This window comes from Echinops telfairi, unplaced genomic scaffold (assembly GCF_000313985.2).
Source record: "Echinops telfairi isolate 266 unplaced genomic scaffold, ASM31398v2 ScPeMD7_1;HRSCAF=3_0, whole genome shotgun sequence".
Classification (NCBI taxonomy): domain Eukaryota; kingdom Metazoa; phylum Chordata; class Mammalia; order Afrosoricida; family Tenrecidae; genus Echinops; species Echinops telfairi.
In genome coordinates, this window is record NW_022103896.1 from 38,782,407 (window position 1) to 38,802,061 (window position 19,655).

Sequence of the window (19,655 nt, forward strand, 5' to 3'; positions counted from 1 at the left end):
GCGTAAGCTTTGGAGGTGGGTTTTCTGTTAACTGCAGCTGTGGGTCCCAAGTCTTCAGGTTTAGATTTTCACACGCTTTCTTTTACAGGGAGCCTGGCTAGCTCGGAATCCAGTTTCCTCTTCCCTGTGTTCAGGAGAGGCAGTCACATGCGGGGCAGTTCAAAACCACCTTGGTGGGGAGTGGGGGAGCGAGGGGGGGAGATAGGGGGGAGACAGGGCTTTCTACTCCTGTACAAAACTGCAGTCGCAGAAGTGCACAGGGGCAGATCTACTCTGTCTTACAGGGTCGCCGTGAGTCAGAATGGCTCCATGGCAGGGAGTTTGGTTTTTGTTGGGATTTTTTTGGTGTTCAAGAGAAGCCGACCTCTCATCAGATAAGGAACCCAGACCTAAGCTACTCATAGCACCTGGTATGTATTCATCGTCTCAGGAATAAGCCCACAGCCCAATTCAGGCAAGAAAGCTTGGGGCTTACGGGCAACCCATTTCGCCCATGCCAGTAAAAGCAATCACGTCTCTCTCCCTTTGAGGACGTGTCGCTGTGCAGTCCAGAAATGCCGTGGCCCTGAAGAGCCTGAACTTACTCAGTGCCTGCCCTCCTTCAGTTACACGAGGCAATACCTTCACCTACAACGTAAGTCCACAGATTTCTGTCAATTCCAACCAACGGTTTCTAACACAGTACTTAAATTTAAAGTTTTAAATCTGTGCAATGACTTTATCCTTGGTGCATAATACAATCCAAAACTTGAAAGTTTAAGACAGCTTTGAAATCCTGCATTCTAGGAAGTCTTCTGAAACCTCTATCATTGCATTTGCGCATGTTACGACTCACAGTGACCCCACAGGACAGGGCAGAACTGCCCAGGAGGGACTCCCAGGCTGTAGCAGTCACAGACGCAGAGTGCCAAGTCTCTGTCCCAGGGACCGGCCGGTGGGTTTGAGTCGCTAACCTTTCAGTTATCAGCTAAACACTTAACTACTGTACCATGCGGGCGCCTCCTAATCTTGAGAGACTGCTACATTTATAGCAGTCTGAACTTGGACGGCTAACAACACTCTGACTTCTCCCTCTACACAAAAGTTGTGTTAGTCACTGCTCAGCTCATTCATCTTATGTTAGAAAGCACAGATTTCTGCATAGTGTTTCATGTTTCAGAAAACCTCACACAACGGTTTTCCAGTGAGACTTCTCTTATAGAATCCTGGTGTATAAACCAAAAAATAGAGCAGTGCAGAAGATTCCCCCCACCCCTGTTCACTCCCCCCTTGCCCAAATGTGCTGTAAAGATTTCCTCAAACTGTTGTTTGTTTGTATATGTACGCATGTATCTATCTATCTATCTATCACCTCTGGTTCCAGTTAAATGAGCCTTAGTGAAACAGTGGTTAAAACACTCAGCTGCTAACCAAAAGACTGGTGGTTTGAACCCACTAGCCATTCTGAGGGGGACAGATGTGGTAGTTTGCCTCCATAAGGATGTACACCTTGGAAGCCCTGTGGAATATCAAAACGCTGAGGCACAGTAAACACAGTACTCTGAGGTCAATTTACAGTAGTAAAACACACACACACACACACACACACACATACGCATCAGAACATAAGCCTCAAAATCAATATTTTAACCCAGGAACTCCAAAGAGGTCTAGAGTCCATCCAAACCATAATATATGTATGTATATTTTAAAAGCCTAGTGTATCAAGAAAGCAAATCATCAAGATTACAGCAGAAATAAATGAAATGAAAACTGAAATAAATAAAACTAGAAGTTGGTTCTTTAAAAAGATTAATACAGTTGACAACCCACCAGCAAACCAAAGGGGAAAAAAAGAGAAGTTGCAAATTAATACAGATAAGGAAGGATGCATCACAACAGAAGTAACAAAAATACCAAGTATAATGATAGAGTACAATGAGGAATACTCCAGCTAATTTAAAAACCTAGCCCCAAAAGGGCAATTTCTAACACACACAAACTACCTAAACTAACACAGACTGAGGCAGATAATTTAGACAGACACCACTCATCCACACCCACAAAAATTAAATGGGTCATCAAAAAAAAACCCTAACATGAAACAAAACAAAAATCCTAGCCCAGACATCTCCTCTGGAGAATTCTACCACACATTAAGGGAAAAGGCTGAGCACCAGTCTACTCAAGTTATTCCAGAACAAAGAAAAAGATGGAATACTCCCAAATTCATTTTATGAAGCAAGTAGTACTTGATGCCAAAGCTACGCAGGCAACACTAAGAAAGAAAATTAGACTAACATCCTTCATGAGCATATGCAAAAATTCTTCATCAAATCTTTGCCAATAGAGTCCAATGTCATATTAAAAATACACATACACACACTTTTTTTTAACAAGGAAAAAAACCAAAAAAACAGTCCACAACTTCACCTGTATGAAAATTGTGTCTGCCCTCCTTTGAGGTGTCAGGCAGTGAGTTAATTTATTGTGCCAACCTGGCCCATAAACTCAACATGTGGGATTAATTGAAGGGCGGAGGGATAAATGGCTCGGTGAGTCTCGCCTTTTGAGTTCTCGGGTCTCTTGCTTTGTGAGGGTCGGACCAGGGTGCAGCTGCCTCAGCAGTTCCCTGCTTCAGTTGGCAAGGCTGACTTCCTGCAAGACATCTCCAAGGAGAAGCCATATGGACCTATCCCGATGCAGCCCTGGGTGCTGGAGCAGCGGTGTGGAGACCCCTGCCAGTGCTGAGATGCTTACACACTCACTGACTTGGCTTTCTTCCTGCAGTCGGCATCGTTGTGTCTGTTTTGTGAGATGGAGGGGGACTTTGTGGACTGGTGTTGGACAAACGGGTTAATGGGTTAATGTTGGACTTGTGAGCCTGGGCAGCACTGGGTTGGGATGTTTTCTTGATGCGCACTTACCCTTTACATAAAACTCTGTCTTATACGTGAGCTTCTGTGGATGTGTCTCTAAAGGACCCAGACTGACACACGTAGGAAAAGAGAAGCACCCTCACCAGCATCAACAGCCCCGGCGGATCCCTGAGAGGCTGAGGGCAGGCACGCCTCCACCCCCCACCAATTTTGACACCAATCGCACTCCAGCAACACTCACAAATCCTCAGCTAGAGTCAACAATCAATTGCAATGGGCACTCAGAACTCATAGACCACCCTCACGGGTATGGGGTTTATTGTGGAAATTAGCAAAATTATTGATTCAGGATCAGAAGTGCTCAGGACACAGTTCTTCCAGTCAGGCTAGCCTCTTCTCAGCACAGGTAGGCAGCTCTCTGGTCTTTGGCCTCTCAGTTACAATGGCCTTTGGTTCGAGCAATGTTTCAAAGTTCTTTTAGTGCTGCTGCTAAAGCTCCAAAAGGCACACCATTCTGCCGGAAGTTTCTGCCCAAAGAGTCTCAGTCAGCTCTAGCTAGGTGAGTCAACCAGCCTAGTTCTCCTACAATGGGCCTGAAGGCGGCTCACTCTGTAAGAAGTCTCCTGCCCAGAGCACATCACTACTTGCGTCTCATGCTCTGGCTCTTAGTTCTGCTGCTGCTGTTCCTCTGCGGCAACTGTGGTATGAAAGCTTCCTGTGCCTAGACTGAGGAAAGTCAATGTGCAGGGATCACTCCGGTCCTGGATCTTCATTTCTGATGGTAACAAGATCCCCACTTCCTGTTTGTGCAGTGACAGCTTTTATACACAGCAGGATGGCAAACTGGCCAATTCCAGGTTAGAGCTGCAAGTCTGAACAGTCAAAAATCAACCCTGTTCGCCATCACTCACTAGGGAGCTATCTAATTCTATCAGCACCCCCCCACACACACCCATGCTCCTGCCTTTTCCTCGTCAGACCCACCAGGAAAAGAGTAAATATGCCAATCTGTATGGGCCTACCCAATCATTTAATAAGAGTTACAAAGTTCATGGCTAGGATAACGCTATCAAATAAGTCACAACACTAAATACAGGAAGATAAAAGACCACAGAGAAGAAAAGGGCTAATGAACAAGAATAAAGCAGACCACACACTTCCAAATCTCAAAACCTACTATACAGCCATGGTTGTCAAAAGAGTCTGGTACAATGACAGACTCACAGACAAATGGAACTGAATTGAGAACCTAGAAATAAATCCATCCAACTATGGACAGCTGATCTTTCACAAAGGGCCAAAATCCATTCGTTGGGGAAAAGATAATCCCTTTTCCAAAGGTGCTGGCAAAACTGGATATCCATTTGCAGGAAAATGAAATAAGATCCATACCTCGCACCTTATACAAACTAACTCAAGATGGATCAGAAGACCTGAAAAAAAAACTTAAAAGTGAAAAGATGATCAAATAAAAAGTAGGGACAAATACATGATTAAATTAACCAAGAGTGCACAAGCAGCAGATGACAAACCAGACAGCGGGGAGCCCCTAAAAGCAAGCACTTACACACCTCAAAAGACTTCTCCAGTAAAGTGAGAGCAAACCTACAAACTGGTGGAGAACCTTTTTGGCAATGGCATATCTAACAAGGAAGTAATCTTCAAAATTTCGACACAACTTTAACACCTCGACAATACAAAGACAAACCAATTTTAAAATGGACATGAACAGACGCGTCACCAAAAACATTCAGGAGGCCAACCAGCACATGAAGAAATGCTCATGAGCATTAGCCATTAGAGAGATGCAAAACCCCAAACACAATGAGGCATCCTCTCTCTCACCACCAGCCTAACACCAAAGCTCAAAAGACAGATCTCGGTTCCCAGACACTACTGGCAGGACTGCAAAATGGTCCAACCACTGTGGAAAGTGGTACGGCACTTCATTAAAAAACCGGAAATAGAAATACCACTTGTTCTGGCTCTGCCACTTCTGGGTACATACCCTAGAGCAGCCGTTCTCAACCTGTGGGTCGCGACCCCATTGGTGGCCAAACGATTCTTAACAGTAGCAAAATGACAGTGATTAAGTAGCAACGAAAATAATGTGATGGCTGGGGGGGTCACTATACGAGGAGCTGTACGAAAGGGTCGCAGCATGAGGAAGGCGGAGAACTGCTGCCCTAGAGAAATCAGAGTTGGAACGTGAGCCGGCTTGTATACCTCCATTCTCCACAGCGTTCCTCACGATGGTACAGGGACGGGTGACCTGACAAATAGGCACTTCATAACATGGTAGAGCCTGGAGGGCATGACCCCGAGTGACACCTGTCCATCACCAAAGGACAAACCATTATTGAGCCCACCATTGTAAAAAGTCAAAGAAAGGTTTATCCACAGGGCTGGAGAAGAAGAGGAGAGGAAATCTCTAACTAGATGGGGGACCTGTCACCATTTGGGAGAAAGGAAAGGCTGCATACTATCAGCACACCATCACCGAGGCAAAGGGAGATACTGAGAGATGCTAAAGCGCCGCAGGCGACAAAGAGAAATATGATTACATACACAGTCTTGCAGGACCAGTAGTAACAATCTACAAGCAGATGTAGAGAAGGATATCAAGCTAAACAGGTTTGGATAGATGAAATGGACTACACCCATGACCATATGTTGGTTTGGCATGTGTACAGATATGTGCTGTAAATACATCCACGTATATATAAGACGAAAGCAAACAGGGGCCAAAGTGATGAAAACACTTGAGTCACTGGGCAGGGGGGCTCAGGAGCACCATTCTCAGGGGCCAGATAAAGTCAACTGGCCCAACACAGCCGCAAAGGCTCAGCCTTCTCCTGCGGTGAGTAGCGTCGGGGGTCTTAAAAGCTAGTGAGTGGCCATCCAAGAGTGAGAAGAAATCAGAGATTCAAGGGAGGACATTAGTCCAAGGGACTAACAAGCCACGCAAGCCACAACCTCCAGTACAGTAAGGCAAGAACTAGCCCAGCGGTTCTCCACCTGTGGGTCGCGACCCCTTTGGGGGTCGAACAGCCCTTTCCCAGGAGTCACCCGATTCATCACAGTAGCAAAATGACAGTGATGAAGTAGCAACAAAAATAATTTGATGATTGGGGTCACCATCACATGAGGAACTGTATGAAAGGGTGGCAGCCTCAGGAAGGTCAAGAAGCACTGTAGTAGAAGATGCCCAGCTACCATGATCAACAATTCTAACCAGGACAACAGAAGGTCTTGACTGACTGAGAGAAAAATGCAGAACAAATGCAGAATCATAAACAGACCAGGGGGAAAAATTAATTTTTAAAAAGAGACCAGACTGGTAAGAGACTGGTCGAGAACCGAGCCCTTCGACTCTCCAGACCTGGGGTTCAAACACCCAGGAACCACCCTTTACTCAAACGACAGACAGGCTTAGAAGGTGAACAGTCACTCTCAGGAGGAACGTGTTCCTCCGAACAAGTAACCACATGAGACCAAAGGGCAGAATCTGCACCCAACCAAGCTCGAGGGCAGCCAGGGGCAGGACAGAAGGGTGAGTGGATACAGGGAAGCAGAGAGGGTGCTGCTGCAGCTGCTGTTACAAAGTACGTGTAAACTGCTAGATGGAAAACTGCTTTGCTCTGTAAACCTTCACCCGGTTCACAGTTAAATCCCCCACTCTCTGGGACAGTTCTACGCTGTCCCACAAGATCACTGAGTTAGAATCAACTGGAGAGTAGTGAGTTTAGTATCCACTCTCACCAATAATTAGCAAGCAAATAGAAACAGAAAAAATGTCAAAAAGAGCTGCTAATATGTGTGCTTCTGATTTTTCTATCACATATCTATGGCATGGATATAACATGCTTAACAATAAAACAGTGACCCTGAATTAAGGAAATACTTTGAGCCCCACTCATAGTGGACTCTCGAAACCAGAGATTGTCATGATGGGCCTCTCCTTGCCATCAAGTTCAATCTGACTCACAGTGATCCTATAGGACAGGGGAGAACTGCTATTGTGGGTTTCCAAGAGGGCAACTCTTTTGGGGAGTAGAAAGTCTTGTCTTTCTCCCTGGGAACAGCTGGTGGTTTCAAACTACTGAGCTCATGGTCAGCAGCCCAATGTGTAAGTCACTGTACTGCCAGGTGTCGTGTTGTTATCACCCAAAGGCACTGGCAGATGTTGCATGCCTCCTTTTTCTAAGGCAAGAGGGGGATGAGGGTCTAACATTAGCCATTTGGGTATCATGGCTCAGGAGCCATGGGGACTCTTCTGGAGGGAGTCTAACTTGAGATGTTGCTGAAGAAACCAGGGAGAGAAAGAAACAAGGCCTCCCTGGTCGTACAGCTCACAAAACAAGAGTTCTTAAGACACATAACTATGCATAAAGTAGTAAGGCAGGCACTGTGGGAACAGAGATAAACAAGGATATAGAGTAGGAGGTTCCTAGTACAAATTTGTTTGTGTATATGTGTGTGTGTTTATGTGTGTATTTTAAGCACATCAATCGTATTACTTCTTATTCTAATGTAAGGGGGCTTCAAAATGCTTAGAGCAGAATTCCATTATCTTTTCATTCCATTTGTTAGCCTCCTCATAACCCTGCTATCTTAAGTTGGCAGTTCAAGTTCAACCGGAAATGCCTTAAAAAAAAAGCCCAGGTGATAAGACTTCCAAAAAAACTCAGTCTCTGAAAACCCTCTGGAACAAAGTTCGATTCTAAGACACCGTGGTGGCCGTGAATTGGAGTTGGCCTGGCAACAACTGGTTACTGGGTTTACAAGGCCACCGGAAGAGCTAAGTATTTTACAAACTTTATCTCCGCTGATCCCTGACGGCAATCCCAGGAGATGGTTCTTGGTATTTCCTCCCTGCCGGGTACAGAGAGCACTGGAGATGCGAAGCAACTTCTTAAGACTGCACACTCGCTTCCCCACGCGCCCCACGCAACTGGACGGCCACGTGGTATCTGGTTTATTCCAAGCAGAACAAGTGCCTGTTATCAAGAAAACAAGCCCTGCACACAGGAGTGAGGAAGCATCTGAACTTCCTGAGTTTCCCTATGGGCTTAGCCCTGTTATCCGTCCTGCGACGGAAAGCGACAGATACCCCAAGGTCAGAGAGCCTCAAAGGAAGAGAACATTCATTATTAAAGGATTGAAAATGAGTGATTTTCTTTTTCTTCCTCCAATTGTCACCTGTTTCTAAGACTCAAGTGTTGCAGAGTGAGCTTCGGGGGTAAAGCTGTGTACATTACTAATGGCATTTACCAAAAATAAACCATGGTCTCCAGGGGGGGGGCGGGGATAAAGACTGTGTACTAAGAGAAGGGGAAGAGGAAGTGCAGCACAAGTCTGATAACAAGACTTGATGTTCTAATCCTCCTTTACACCACACACACACACACACACACACACACACACACACACACACACACACGAGCCTGCAGAAGAAACGAGCTCGGGCTTCGTTACCTGGGACGCCTGGCTGGTGAAGGCTGCTGGCATCACCCTCTTTGGCCAAGGATTTCTCTGCTGCAGGGTGCCATGCCCGCACCTGCATAGAAGTGGGCACTGTTGGGATGGGTGGCAGCTTCTCTCGCCAAGTTAGTCCATCCAGATCCATTAAAAGTCTTGTAATTCTAAACAAGAAAAGGAATTTCCGTTACTGATCATGCAAGCCCAGCTTTAGATATCTCATTGAAGGTCAATCAATATCCAGGGTGAGATTCATGAATGCTTTGCAAACGTGTACATCCTCGTAGAAAATATATAGTCCTGAGCAGCTGCACATACATTAAAAGATTCCAAAAGTTGCCACACACGAGGAAACTTCAGGCCATTTTATTTTTAGTTAAAAGACAAAAATTAAGACTATTTCTGAAGTTGAGAAATTATGTATCTATCATAACGTCTTAAACTTTTGAAAACGTGAAATATGAAACTAAAATTTAGGAACCCTAAAAGAAATGCTCTCTCCCCCAAATATGTAATACAAGTATTGAATGGATCACAGACCTTGAGAATAAATGTACAAGACTGACCAAGTTAGCTGAGGAGGCTTAGCTGCCCTGCAGCTGATGTTGCCTTTTGCTAAACCATTTACATGTGGTTGTTACGATCTTACCCTGTATTTTCCCCATCTCTAAAAGACTCCACCTATGTTCCCAGATGAAGGAATGGAATATTGTAGTCTACGACAACTGCAAGACCAACGAAATCAAACTGACTACTCTCAGAGGCAGTCCAAGTCCCATCACCCCAGTGTTGAGGCTGTACACAATGACAGCCCATACAAACCTGACACACAACCGTCCCCCAGTTTCTTGAACTGAAATGCCAATTCAATGTGAGAATCCCATCTCTGCGAGGACAGGTTACAGGCACAGGTAGCCTGACCCGTCTGTGACTCACCTCACTGTCTAACATCTCACACTTGGGGGAAATCTGTCTTGTGCTCAGTTTCCAGATTTAGTTACCACAGAGACCATGCATGCTTTTTTCCCCCTTTTGTCTTTTTTTCTGGGAGGTGGGGGGAGTGGACCACAGTATATATAGCACATAGACAGCTGAGGACATGCCCTGGGCCAAATGCAAGCAGGCAGTAATAGGCAGAACCAGAAAGGGAATCCATCTAGTAGTTTCCAAGTGTCACCTGACCAGAAATTCTGAAGTCTGGAAATTCCTGCCTTCCCATTGTCACTCAGAGGGTAAACAGGTCACTGTATCTAATGGATCCAAATTCCCTGCTATTTCAACTTTCTAAACCCACACCCATCCCAGCAGAGCCTACTCAGGAGAGCACAGGAAGAGCAGCCGCTCCTGAGGGAGACAGAGGCGCTTCCGCAGGCTGACGCAGTACCAGTGAACACCTGCAACGATTCAGAAAGGAAGTTTACATTTTTGGATCTAATGCTGCAATTAATGCTGATTTATGGCATCAATGGAAGAATAAACCTTCCTGATTCCACAGATAGTTACAAACACTAAAGTAAACATGTGTGTTCTGAGCACCAGATACAAGCTACACTTCAAACGCGCTGCCATCAGGAAGATTCCGACTTACCCGCTAAGACTGTGACTACAGCTCTTGAGAGGACCAAAAAGTCTCATCTTTCTCTCTCAGAGAGGCTGCTGGTTTTGAACTACTGATTTCCTGGTCAGCAGCCCGAGGCGTGGCCCACTTCACCATCCGGGCCCCTCAGCTACATTGGGGTGAGGCCAACACAAGATCACTCCACTGAATGGAAATGAACCCTCCAGAGAGCAAACAAGTTAAAGCGGCGTGAGAACAATTCAACATGTACTGAGGCAGCGGTTCTCAACCTGGGGGTCAAACGACCCTTTCACAGGGGTCCCCCAACTCATCACAGTAGCAAAATGACAATGATGAAGTAGCAAGGAAAATCATTTTATGGTTGGGGGGGGTGGGTCACCACCACCTGAGGTATTGTATGAAAGGGTCATGGCATTAGGAAGGTTGAGAACCAGTGGACTAAGGGATCACCAGAAGTTACATTACAGAGGGAGTGGCACGTGGAAATGGTGTGGAAAAAAGGCAGGCAGTCGCTCACGTGAAAGCGAGCACAGACATGTCTACGACACACAGGCATCTTTTTGAAGGAGGGTGAGGGAAAAAAAATCTACCTCCATCACTGTGTCAGGCGAGATTACCTGTTAATACTGTCATTTGCGACCTGGATTCCACAGTCGATTTGCAACACCGTTTTGTAGTCCACATAGGCTTGCCGATACCGCTCTAAAGTTTCATAGGCCATTGCTCTTCGCAGAAGAGGCTTGATTGAGAACGGCTGCAGTTCCAGAGCCCTAAAGAAGTAAAAACGTTACCAGTGACTTATTCCACGGCAGAGGGCTCCTTCACATTGAACTCGGTGGGTGCCGCATTGTCTAGTAGCCGTGGTGTGGACTCTGACTCGTGGTTATACCATGGGGGCAAAGCTGAACACCTGAGTAGGATTTCCAGGCCTGTGGACTTCCGGAAGGTGGATTGCCAGGCCTGGACCTCTTGGTGGGTTTGAACTGTCAATCTTTCCACTAGCGGTTGAATGCTCAACCATTTGGGCCACATAAAAACCAAACTCACTGCCATCGAGTTGATGCCGACTCACAGCGACCCTTACCGCCCTCTAGGACAGGGTGGACCGGCCACTCTGAGTTTCCGAGCCACAAAAGACTCTCAAATGGGTACACACCAACTATTCCACTTCGGACAGCTGGTGCATGCCAGAGAGGCAGGGCAGTACCCAGGCCCTTGGTGCCGGGAGCACCCGGTATTCCTTATGCCCCGGAAGAATCCAGCAGCGGCCCAGGCGTGGAGCTGACTTTCAACAGATGCTTGTTACTGTTGGATTAAAGAGGAAAGCCTGGGTTGCACCTGTGTATGTAAGAAGGCACCTGAATCCAGAAAGCTAAGAGCTTGACTTGATTTGGAAAAGTCGGTTCACTCAAATTTAATAAAGCTTAGTATGGAGAAGAAAAAAAAAGCTTAGTATGATTCACTTGCTGAAAAGGGGGGCTTCAAATCTAGACTAGCGAGCCGGGAGAAGGGCCTTCAACACACAGGATGTCTTTTGAGGCCCGGCTTTTCCCCTGGCGTTCCTTCAGGATTGCTGAAGATGGTTTTCAGGGAGCTGTGCTTTGTTTTAGTTTATAGCAGGGCTGTCAAACTCAATGAAAACGCGGGCCATTTGGTGCAACAGGCAAGTTCCACGCGGGCCACATCACACTGACACATTTTAACTTTACATTTTGGAGTGAGGATCCAGGAATATGGATAGGATAATTAAAACACTATGTAACTGCTTTTATTTAAACATATATTTTATTTAATGTATTTATAAAACTAAAATTATTCTTTTTTACCCGAAACTTACCAGCACTTTCTTCCTACTAGTTTTCACTTACCTCTTATGTTGTGACCGGAAAATATAACAAAGTAACTAATAAAACATACAAAATGTTGGACAGCTGACAAACGTGATGCACAATCATAATGACTTCCCTCTAAAAATGCTAACTAGCGCTGCCACGAGGTATGATTCCTAACAGCACAACCCAAAGTGCTTTTTAACCTTTTCGCTACTGGGATCTGTTAACATTACGTGACACCGAGAGTGGCAGACATACCGCTTCCAAATGTCGCCGGAACTGAGCCAGTGCGTTTATACACGTCCACGGCCCCCAGGAAAGGCACTGGGCTGCGTGTACACTCGTCTTCGGTGGTTAAAGTGTTAAAGAGGGAATTATGTGTATGGTATTGCCTTGATCTCCCCTAAGCGCTATTTTCTTCATAACAATTTTTTCTATTTGCATTTTATTTCGGAGCATCATGGGCCACAAAAAATTAACTTGGAGGCTACATGCGGCCCATGGGCCACCAGTTTGACACCCCTGGTTTAGAACAGCGGTTGCAGGTACTTCACAGCATAAAGTGCCCTGTAAGACTCAGAAATAAAGTGTTCCATCCAAAGACTGTATTCTATGAACAGAAACCACTGTGCTCTTGGGTTTGAAAGAACTTCACTGAAGGGAGACGTCAGACGGTGTAAGATATGACAAAATAATAATTTATAAATTATCAAGGGTTCATGAGGGAGGGGGGAGCAGGGAGGGAGGGGGGAAATAAGGAGCTGATGCCAGGGGTTTAAGTGGAGAGCAAATGTTTTGAGAAGGATAAGGGCAAAGAATGTACAAATGTGCTTTACACAATGGATGGATGGATGGATTGTGATAAGAGTTGTATGAGCCCCCAATAAAATGATTAAAAAAAAAAAAGAACTTCACTGAAGCTGTACACATATGCCCCCTGGAGAGATCCTATGGAGGCATACTGTCCATGTAACCCCCAGACTGTCTGCACCGGAGCTTGCAGGCTTGTGAAGTCGGAGTACAGGTAACCCCTCTGTCAAGTCTGTGAGTTGTTCCGGGCAAAGCAGGAACGAGCGTGGAGTGGCTCCACTTGTCCCAACCGTCCTAGCAATCTGTGGTCTGGCCCTGTCTGTGAGGAGTCTGATGAGGAGGAAACCGTGGCAAATCTCACCATTAAACCTGCCAGGTGCTTGCTTTGCAGGGGAGGAGACCGAGATGCACCAAGCCCCCGGCCCAGAGCTTCAGTTCTTTTGAATGACCCCTCTACAAAGGCCACTCTGTCCTGTGCACCCCGATATTCCCAGTGTGTCAAACTAGATCCACACCTAAGCCCCGAGAGGCCCTCGACAAACCTGTGGGGAAAACCATGGTGCCTTGGCCTTCAGAGCCTAAATTCTTTCTGCCACACCACCAAGGGCAGGGCTCTACAACGTTCGTGGAAAGACTATTGAAAGACCGTGGGATTTCTCCACGAGCCTTTTGAAGCCCCCTCATATAATAAAACTGCAAAACATGACATGGGAGCCATCTGCCCTCTGGCTCATTCACAACCCTCTGTGTCATAAACTCCACTGCGTGGCCCTCAAGTTGCTCCCGACCCACAGCAGGCGGTCTGGAGACACTCATGGCGCGTCTCAACCCTGCGCCTCGCAAGCTCACCTACCAACGCTGACCAACTCTCCTTGGCGCCATTTCCCTGGAAAGTAACCAGTCTGGCTCTGCCTAGGTGTTAGGACTGTAAGTGACTCTGATTAGCTTCGTGGTGCTGTACTGGGTCTTAAATGTCTCTACCATGAGCCTGTGTTACTTCTGTCATCAGGGTATGCGACTTAAGGAAAACACAATGAAAAATCAAACAAAACTATTTCAACACTACAGACTCCCACAATGTACATATGACAGTTAAAGTTTATTGTGCCAATCTGGCCGATAAACACATGTGGGAGTAATTGAAGGGTGGAGAAATAAATGGCTAGGTGAGCCTCACCTTGCTAGTTTTTGTGGCTCTTGCTTTGTGATGATCGGACCAGGGTGCAGCCACCTTAGCCAGTTCCCTGCTTCAGCTGGCAAGGCTCACTTTCTGCAAGACATCCCTGAGAAGCCGTACGGACCTACAACAATGCAGCCCTGGGTGCTGGAGCAGCCGTGTGGAGACCTCTGCCAGCAATGAGATGCTTACACGTTCACTGATTCGGTTTTCCTCCTGCAGTCAGCATCATTGTGTCTGTTTTTTGAGATGGAGGAGGGCTTTGTGGATTGGTGTTGGACATATGGGTTAATGTTAGACTTGTGGGCTTGGACATCACTGGGTTGGGATGTTTTCTTGATGTGCACTTACCCTTTATATAAAACTCTCTCTTATACATGAGTTTCTGTGGATTTGTTTCTCTAAAGTTCCTAGAGTAATAAAGAAGCCAGCGTAAAGTGACCGATGGTGAAGGAAGACACAGAAACAAGAGGTCTGTAAGAACAACGTACAATTTGGGTAAATTCCAAAACATCCACAATCATGCCAGAGAAATCATGAACGGCAATGTGTGAATGGATAAAAAGAGAGGTGTGTACCCTGAACAGATGGGGGAGACCATACAGGAGCACACTCATATGCACATATAAGTCTGGCTGTGGACATTTCTACATGTATGTTTACATATATAAAATAGAGCACACAAGGGCACCATCAGGGACAACTCTGAGACATAGCCAAACACTTCATGGGACTGAGCTACTGGGCTTGAAAGCTAAGGAACATAGCCTCAGGGGACAGCTAAATCAAGTGGCATAACATAGTTCATAATGACCCCAGACCATCATAATATGATGATGATCTGGGGTCTTAAAAGCTTGCCAGCAACCACCAAGGAAAAATCATTGGTCTCTTCCTGTCTGCAGCAAAGGAGAATGGAGCAAACTGAAGACTCAAGGAAGCAATTAATCCAAAGGGCTAACAGCCACATGAACCACAACCCCCTCTAACCTAGAGCCAGAGCACTAGATGGTGCCCAGCTAGCATTACTGATCATTCTGACCAGGGTCACAAAGGAGGTTCCCAGTTACAAGTGTAGGAAAAACATAACCAAATTCAAGTTCATAAAAATGACAAGGCTTACTGGTCTGAGACTGGAAAAAACTCCGAGACTACCGGCCTAAGGCAGCCTTGTAACTTGAATCTGAAGTCAGTGGCGGAGACAACCTTTCAGACAATGATAGACTGGCCTAGACAATAACCACCCCCACCCGCGAGGAATGTGCTCTCCAGAACAATCAGCTGTCTAAAAGCAAAGCTTAGAAATGGGGGTGGGAGATGGTATAAGAGACTGGACAGATGGAAATGGGGAGAGCCCTGCCACAGGGATCTCAACCAATGTCACAAAACGATTTGTCAAGGGCCTGACTGGAACATTAATTTGCTATGCAAATGTATACCTACAGCACAATTAAATATTAAAATTTAAAACAAAAACAGCAATGATCTTGAGTGCTGGGATCCATTGGTTGGACCCCTGCTTTAAAAGGAGCTTAGCTTAGGATTTGAGGAAGACATCCTGGTGTCATAATGTTTCAGTGCTCTGTTGGTAACTGAAAGATTGACAGCTCGACTCCCCCCAGCAGCTCCATGGGAGGAAGATCTGTGATGTGTTCTATAAAGATTCTAGCTTAGAAAACCCTATACTCCACTCTGTCCCAGGGGTCAGTAGCACCTAACTACCACATTTAGGGACTACGACCCCCATTAAGAGAGAAGTGAGAGCCCTGTCCCTCTCAACCACGTGACCCCTCTACTCCCCAGCAGACTTCCATGCCCATGCCGCCGGTTACCCACGCAAGATGGCCCTGTCCCAATTCAGAGTCTAAACCTGGGGCGATGATGCAGACTTGTGGTCAGGCATCCTAACCCCCTTCCATGTTTCATCTGGAAGTCTGAAACAGAAACATGGGGATAGTGTGGTGAGGATGGGGTGCAGGGGCTTAAAGCGCCCTCCAAAAAACACCCTGTACTCTGAATAGCGATTCCTCAAACACGCCCCCTTTCCCCCCCCACCCCCCACCCCGCTGGGAATACCAGTGTGCCAAAGAGTGGGTCCCAGGAGCTCGTACTTGTGAAATCAAATGAGTTGTTTTTCCCTGACACTGCATAGAAAGTCATTTCCACTTGTACTTCCTCCTCCCCCTTTACTGGAAATTTTGCCTCCCTGTTTTCCTTTTTAGACATTTGACTCCTGCTGCCATTTGTCAGATCTTAAACATTCATGGGACACAACTCTTCAAAAGAAGAAGCAGAATTAGCTTCAAAGAAACAAAACTCCAAAATAAGCTATTTTCAAAATGCATGCAGTCTTTGGGAGGTGAAGCTATACTCCTACCTGAAGTCATGTGTTGATCTGCTAACCACAAGGACAGCAGTTCAAAACCACCAGCTGATCAACAGGAAAAAGATAAGGCTTTCTACTCCCGTAAAGAGTCACAGTTCTGGAAACCCACAGAGGAAGTTCTACCCTGTCCTACAGGATCACTGTGAGTTGGAATTACTTGATGGCAGAGACTGAGTAGGGAGAAGATTGACAGATTACTGATTCCCGCTCATTATTCCTAGTTCATGTACCTTTGAATACATCGAGATTTCAAAATGTCCTCAAAAGCACCATATGGCTTCTCTGGCATGAAAACAAGCTTGAGAACCACTGCTCTGGAGCAAAATCATCCCTTCATGGCTTCACTTATGTTGGGTCTCAGATACTGGATGTTGAAGAAAACATCTAAGTAGGCTGTCTCTCTGCAGACCCAGGTTAAGCATGCCCTACCTCCCCACCCATAACCCTCCCAAGCCCTAAACCTCCCTCACAGGCCTTCTCCTACTCTTTCCCAGGGCAAGCCCCATTCCAGGCTCCTGGGACAGCACGCAGCCAGGCCAGAGTCCTATCTCAGATGACTTCCTGGGTCTTCAGTGAGATGTGAGGAATTTTAACAAGTACACGACGGCTCCTCAAATGCTCTCATTTAAGTATCAAGTGAGTCCACAGCTCTACAGCAGCCCTAAATTGACGGGCCCCAAATTTTAACTAACCCCCCTAATCCACTGCCATCGAGTTAATTTGGACTCATAACGACCCTGGAGGGCAAAGCAGAACTGCTTGTTCCCTGGGTTTCCGAGGCTATAAATGTTTATCAGGAGACCAGTTCCTGGAGAAGGACATCATGCTTGGTGAAGGAGGACAGTGACAAAGAAGACGGCCCTTGACAAGATGGGTCCACACAGCCATTGCAACAACGGGCTCAAACGCAGGAACAATTGTGAGGGTGGAGCAGACCCAGGCAGTGTTTTGTTCTGCTGTACATACGGTCAGTATGAGTGGGAACGACACATCTTTATGGGAACAGGAAGCCTCATCTTGCTCCTGTGGAGTGGCTGGTAGATTCAAACTAATGACCTTGGTGTTGCAACCCAACACATACCCCACTGTACCACCAGGGCTTGCCACTTTAACTCACTCTGGAAGAACCTACAACAAAACTGTAGGGCAGTATTTATATTAGAAACAGACAGGAGCTGAAAGGTTCTGGGCTGCAAACCACAAAGCCCTGGTGTCCTCCAAATGCACGAGCTCTTGTTCGTTATTGTGGGAAGGGGTAAAGGTGCCAGGACGGGCTCTTGCCAGGGAAGAAAAATGGAAAAAAAAAAAAAAAAGCTCAGTGTTTACCAATTACTTCTCTCATTGCTGATCTACAGTTACTGACATAGACAGCATACAAAATCCTGAAAATGGACTTTGGGGTCGAGAGTAGGGTACAGTGAATATAAACCTACTTTGAGTTTAAGTATAAAACTGGCACAGATCCAAGAGGTTCTCCAAGCCTTGTGTCCTACACAAATAACTCACTTATAGCTATGGAGTCAATGCTGACGCACAGTAATCCCATAAGGCAGTGTAGAATTGTCCCTGTGGATTCCCAAGACTATCACCCTTTTATTTTTATTTTTTTAGTAAAAATTTTATTGGGGGGTGCTTACAAATCGTAAGACAACTCTTTACAGGAGTAGAAAGCCCCGTCTTTCTCCAGCAGTGCAGGCAGTGATTTTGAACTTCTACCCTTGAGGATCATAGCCTAACACATAATCCACTCCACCACCAGGGCTCTTCCACAGATACAGCTAGCAAGGGTTGACTCACACCGATACATTGATACAGCCAATGGAAAAAGATAACAAATTATTCACCTTATAAAACGGGGTGACATAATTTATTGTCCTCACACTAGGACTTCTGAGGGTGATAATAATACCAGACAGCCAGACTAAACCAGAACTGTATCGGTCACACCAGAATATGACTTATTTTCAGATGTGTAACCAGGCACTTTTTGCCAAAGGGTTTGTGAAGCAGACAATGGCAAAAGAAAACAATACTTTCATTCAAGTAAACGTATTCACTCATCGCAGTATATAATCTATTGAGTACCATGGGTGGGTATTGTGCTTTGAGGGTATGAAGTTGTAGAAGACATGGTTTCTGACTTCAAGAAGCTTAAAACCCATTCAGTGGATAACATAGAACTCACAAGTGTGACAGAGTGGCAGTACAGGCAGGTGTAAATATGACAGATGGGCAAAAAATGGGGACCTTCCTCTGGCTAGGATGGCCAGGGAAGCAGATACTGAAAATGCAAGACATCCCTAGGGCATTCCAGAAAACAAGACAACTTGGGCAACGGCCCAGAACTTGGGGAGATGACTGTAAGAAATTGGTGCAGTGGACTAGGTGGGCACAGAAAGCTTGTTTGAGGGCCAAGGTGGTGACATTTATGAGGATCTGGAAGACAAACAGGAATGCCTGTTTGAAAATCGTCTCAGAAATATACTACATTAGGAAAGTTACTCTGATGTTACAGTAGGAGGCACAGAAACAAGTGGGAAGCCTTTTGCAGTAACCCTGGTGGTGTAGTAAGAAGCCCTGATGGTGTAGTGGACTAAGAGGTGGACTGTGATCCGCAAGTCGACCGTTTAAAACCCCTGGCCTGCTCAGCCGGCAAAGACTACCTGTAACTCACAGGGCAGTTCTACCCTGAAGCATCAGCTCTAAGGCTGTGTGTTTGTTTTGGCTGGTGGCACTAGAGGACTAACCGGAAGGTCCAGCAGCTCAAAACGACTAGCGGCCCCACAAAAGATGAGGTTTCCACTCCAGTAGAGACTTTCAGCCTTCAGAAACCTAACGTGGGCAGTTCTACTCTGTCTTCAAAGGTTGCTATGAGTCAGAATTGACTGGATGGCCGAGAGTTGGGTTATTCTGGAAGGGTGATGTGAAATGGTAGGAGTTGCAGCGGTAGCCATGAAAACGACAACACTCGGGATTAGACCTATTCCTCAATTAATACCACTTCGAAAGGTATGTCAAATTAGACACTGGAGCAGAGCATCGGGGATATGAAAATCGCACTCCTCGTACTGAAATGATAACATGTCCGGACACACCTGAAATCGTGCAGTTTACCTGGTACAGTCTTGAATGCAGCCACTGCAGTGTCCTCCCTTTAGGCAACATGCTGCTCTATTGGAATATAAGATGCTTAGCTCGTCTGCATGTTCACTTCCTAAAATCACATTTCATGAAATACAGTTAAAAATCCATCAGCAAAGCCACGGTTCCCCGAGATTACGAGGCGACTGATGTCCTCTGCCCGGGTGGCACTGCAGTGCCCCGGACTGCTGACAGTGCAGCGCTCCGAGGGGGCGCTGGGTCAGTCCCCGCAATTGCCATGACGGAGGAGGGACGCATGCAAACGAGCCGGCTCGGCACGCGCTACGCCTCCCGGGGACGGCCCCCCAACCGGTCTGGTCACTCGGGGCCCTCAGTGACGGCGGCGGGCCCCTGTCATTGCGGGGGTGGCCTGCGCCACCGCGGCGGGAGC

At 46.3% G+C, this 19,655-nt stretch overlaps 1 protein-coding gene across 1 annotated transcript in view; it reads right to left on the reverse strand.

Moving 5' to 3' along the window:
* The window catches only part of SPAG1 (sperm associated antigen 1), an 88,490-nt gene that overhangs the window by 11,560 nt on the left and 57,275 nt on the right, over positions 1-19,655 (reverse strand). The window contains exons 11-13 of the mRNA XM_045287231.1: positions 19,238-19,337; positions 10,536-10,688; positions 8,337-8,503 (exon numbers count right to left, since the gene is read on the reverse strand). Coding sequence (XP_045143166.1) covers positions 8,337-8,503; positions 10,536-10,688; positions 19,238-19,337 — 420 coding nt within the window. The remainder of the gene's footprint in view (positions 1-8,336; positions 8,504-10,535; positions 10,689-19,237; positions 19,338-19,655) is intronic.